General features: G+C 51.0%; 1 protein-coding gene across 4 annotated transcripts in view; it reads right to left on the reverse strand.

The window, feature by feature from the left end:
• The window catches only part of SSR1 (signal sequence receptor, alpha), a 42,657-nt gene extending 41,575 nt beyond the window's left edge, over positions 1-1,082 (reverse strand). For 3 of the 4 annotated variants that reach the window (XM_008567038.1, XM_008567037.1, XM_008567039.1), the window contains exon 1: positions 917-1,078. In XM_008567038.1, the coding sequence (XP_008565260.1) occupies positions 917-995 (79 nt within the window). In that variant the 5' untranslated portion in view covers positions 996-1,078. Of the gene's footprint in view, positions 1-916 lie in introns of all 4 variants that reach the window. The other variant, XM_008567040.1, reaches the window with a different exon arrangement.
• Positions 1,083-3,882: the final 2,800 nt, after the last annotated feature.

Here is a 3,882-nt window from a genome sequence, read left to right on the forward strand (position 1 = left end):
AGAAAATTATGTTAAGTGAAATAAGCCAGACAAGGAAAGAGAAATACCACATGTTCTCACCATAACTGAGTGCTAAGAAGGAAGGAAGTAAGGAAAGAAAAGAAAGAAAGAAAGAAAGAGAGAGAGAGAGAGAGAGAGAGAGAGAGAGAGAGAGAGAGAGAAAGAAAGAAAAAAAGAAAGAAAGAAAGAAAGGAAGGAAGAAAGAAAGAAAGAAAAAGAAAAGCAGACAGAGAGGACAGAAGTTAAGAAAGACATCGCACAGGGATTCTTGAGCCCTCCTGGGGGTAGGATAACGGAGGTGAGAATGGTGAGTTTTTCTGAAAGCAAACCTCCTAATAACACAGGAATCAGGCGCTGGTAAACGAGGCAGATGACCAAGGTAGAAAAAGGATGCTCTAACAGTTTAGGTGTGTAGAAAACAAGCGTTTTGACAAATGAATGAAGACCGACTCCTGGCGTGGAGCTAAAGACACGTCAGCGCAGAGCGCGAGGGGCGGGGCTGAAGCGGCGCCCGCGGCGGCCCCGAGCAGCAACCCCGGCTTGCCGGGCGGGGGGGGGGCTGAAGCGGCGCCCGCGGCGGCCCCGAGCAGCAACCCCGGCTTGCCGGGCGCTCGGAGCGCAGGCGTGTCGCCGCCGCCCCCCTCGCCGCCCTTCTCGAGCCGAGGACACCAGCTCCGGCCACCCCTGCAGGCGTGGGTCCAGGGCCGGAGGAGCGAGGTGGCCCGGGCCACGCGGGGTCTCTCCCCGGCAGGCGCTGCGGCCTCCGGTAGGAGCCAGGGTTGGGGGAGAAGGTGGAGGGAGGCCGGCTAGGTGGACGCGGGCCCCAGCAGCCTGAGCCGCCGCCTCCAACTCCAAAGTTGCGGTCGCTGGCGTCTCCTTCCTGGCCAATCTCGGCAGCCCACTCCCCTCGCCTCACCTCCCGGGCCGCCTCGAAGCAAGACGGTGGCGGGGAACACGAGCAAGAGAAGCAAAAGCAGGCGGGGGAGGAGTCTCATGGCGCGGCCGGTCCAGTGTCCAGTCCCCGTCCGCGAGGGCTCTCGGCGGCTCCGGCGGCAATGGCGTTACTCTTCATCCGGGCTCCGGGCGGGGAGAGGCGGTGCACGTACCACGCACGGGCCTTCGCCACGCCCCTCCCCTGACCGAGGAACGCCGCCGACGTGGCTGCTGGGCGTGGGGTGGCGAGAGCCAGTCCCGGGAGTCACGTGGCCACTTCCTTGGTCTCTGATGTTCCCGCGAGAGTCCGCCTCCCGCCCGTAGTCCTGGGGTGGCGACTTACTGTTATCCGCCAGTTCTGCCCTCCCCACTCCTCCAATTAATTAGCGTCGTTCGTGGTTACTTTATTTGAATGACGATCCGCTTGGTGCACAGAGCGTTAAAATCTTTGCATAATTTGAAGTAACTGATATAGAGAGTGTGAACTGCCTTTAGGTGGCATTTAAAAGCAAAAAGAGGGCCGGCCGGTGGCGCACTGAATAGTGCGCCGCTTGAGAAGCGCGGAGGCGCTCCCGCCCGAGGGTTCGGATCCCACATACAGACCGGTTCCCGCTCACTGGCTGAGCGAGGTGCGGGGGCGACGCCGAGGGTTGCAGTCCCGTTGCCGCCCCGGTCCGGTACGGGGGCAACACTGAGGGTTGCGATCCGTTGCCGGACACGGAAAAAGACAAAAGACAAAAAAAAAAAAAAGCAAAAAGAAATTGTGGGATAACATTGCTCGAAACACACACACACAAAAAGTACACATTGGAAAATCTCTGTTCCTCTAACTGCCCATACCCTCTCCTATAGTTAAGTAATGACAGTTCTGAAAAATCTTAGGTGACATTCCAGAGTTAAAAATCACCTAAAACGGTGCCTGGCATTTAGTAAGCATTTGGTAACTATATAATGGGTGCAGCAGTGACTGTACAATTTTCTTTTGTTTCCTTCTCATCTATTTTGGACTAACAGGTTGCTGCAATAATCTTGTATTTCATGCAATCAATCTGAATTCCAGGTAGTGTTGGATTGAACCAGTCTGAGATGTCATATACATGATGAAACAAATCACTGTGCTTTCATGTATGAAAGGATTCCTGTAAAGGCAGCTTGTGGCTGTTGCTGCCACCGTATACTTCTGCCTGCTAAAGCCACAACCTAATAGTGCTGGACTGAATCACCTCAGCTCCACTTGCCAGACCACAGTGCTGCTGCTGCTGCTGCTACTAGGGGGCACCCTGCAGAAGTGGAGAGCCTCCCCAAGAGGGCATCCTCCCACTTTGCTGCTGCCTCTGCTCTTGTGCACGGCTACCAAATCTGCCAATCTGTGCCAAAGCCACCAGGGCTGATGACCCTGCTTTGATGTGGCTGAACCTTGCAGAGTTCTCCACTGACAGGAAGAATCTCCCTCCCCTACTTTGAGGCACTTTGTTTCATGAGTTTCAAATAAGACCTGCTCTGAGCTCCTAATATCTGATAGGTTTTTTGACAAATACATCCTTCTATTTTAACTTGCTGCTTTTTCCTAACACCAGAAAGAAATTGACAGGGACTGCAATAGAAGGTGAAATTACAGATGTCATGCTGACTCCAGAGTCACCTCTGCTCTATCTCTGTCCCAAAGGTGTCTCACTGATTCTTCTCTCTCTTCACAGGACTGATTTCCAATGTGGAGGACTTCTCATTCCTTATGAGAAGAGATTAAAGAGGTTAAAGAGATTCCTAGTACGTCTGTCTCACCAGTTCTCAGGACATAGCCTGAGCCTGTGAGGATAGTTTAGTTTCGGCTTAAGCTGGGACTTCCACTCCAGTGATGTATGTCATCAAACGATTACTAATGGATTTTATTAGGGACTCGAATTTTAGTCAGCTACTAAAGGTGCAGCAGAGACAAAATATGCCTGTTCTTGATATTACTGATGTGATGAATTTAGGGAAAATAAAAACATACATACAGAGAAAAAAGAGACCTGAGTGACTAGTATAAAAGCAGTAGCCTATGGATCAGGCAAGTAAAATACTTGCCCTAATCTGAGTGCTTACAAATTCTGTGTTATTGTGATCAACCTTCTCCCCACAATAAGCAGCTTTCCCTTGGTGCCCACCCAGAGCTCTCCCCTCTCATTGGTTCCAATCTTTAATTTATGGAATTAAGAATTACATCTACTAATTTATTTAAGTCCTCCCAAATATTTCCCCACATTTTACTCTCACCTCTGCACCTGTCTCTTTGAAGGTATTTATTTTCCAGAATAGTACACATCCTGGTTTCTCTCATTCATCCTGGTTACTCACAGGCAAACACACAGTTGATTCTCCACTTTTGTCTCCTGTCTGTGAACACCTTGCAGCCAGGGGGCTTTGTGCTTCTGATTCAATGTTACAGAACAGTGCCTGACACCCAGAGGGAACTCTAAATATTTGTTGAATCAATGAAGGTACGGTATTGTTATAAGTCACATCTTTCCTCCATAAATCTGAGCCCAGGTTTGAATGGAAACCTAATAAGAAATGGAAAAACATTGAGCAAAAAACCTCCAAAAAGTAGTTTATATATTTTATGCAAGCAAAGACTGAAGTGCTCTCTCACCTAGCAAGTGCTGGAGAAAAAATTAGGTTCTTGTTCTATACCTCTGAGAAAAAAATTCTCCTGCGATCCTTATAGAAAGGGGGCACTATGAGAAAATGAAACAAGGGGCCGGCCCGGTGGCGCACTGCTACAGTGCGCCGCTTGGGAGCACGGCAGCGCTCCCGCCGAGGGTTCGGATCCCACATACAGACCGGTTCCCGCTCACTGGCTGAGCAAGGGGCGGGTGCAGCACCGAGGGTTGCGATCCCGTTGCTGGTCCTGGTCCGGTACGGGCGCGACACTGAGGGTTGCGGTCCGTTGCCGGACACGAAAAAAGA

This window comes from Galeopterus variegatus, unplaced genomic scaffold (assembly GCF_000696425.1).
Source record: "Galeopterus variegatus unplaced genomic scaffold, G_variegatus-3.0.2 Scaffold287, whole genome shotgun sequence".
NCBI lineage: Eukaryota > Metazoa > Chordata > Mammalia > Dermoptera > Cynocephalidae > Galeopterus > Galeopterus variegatus.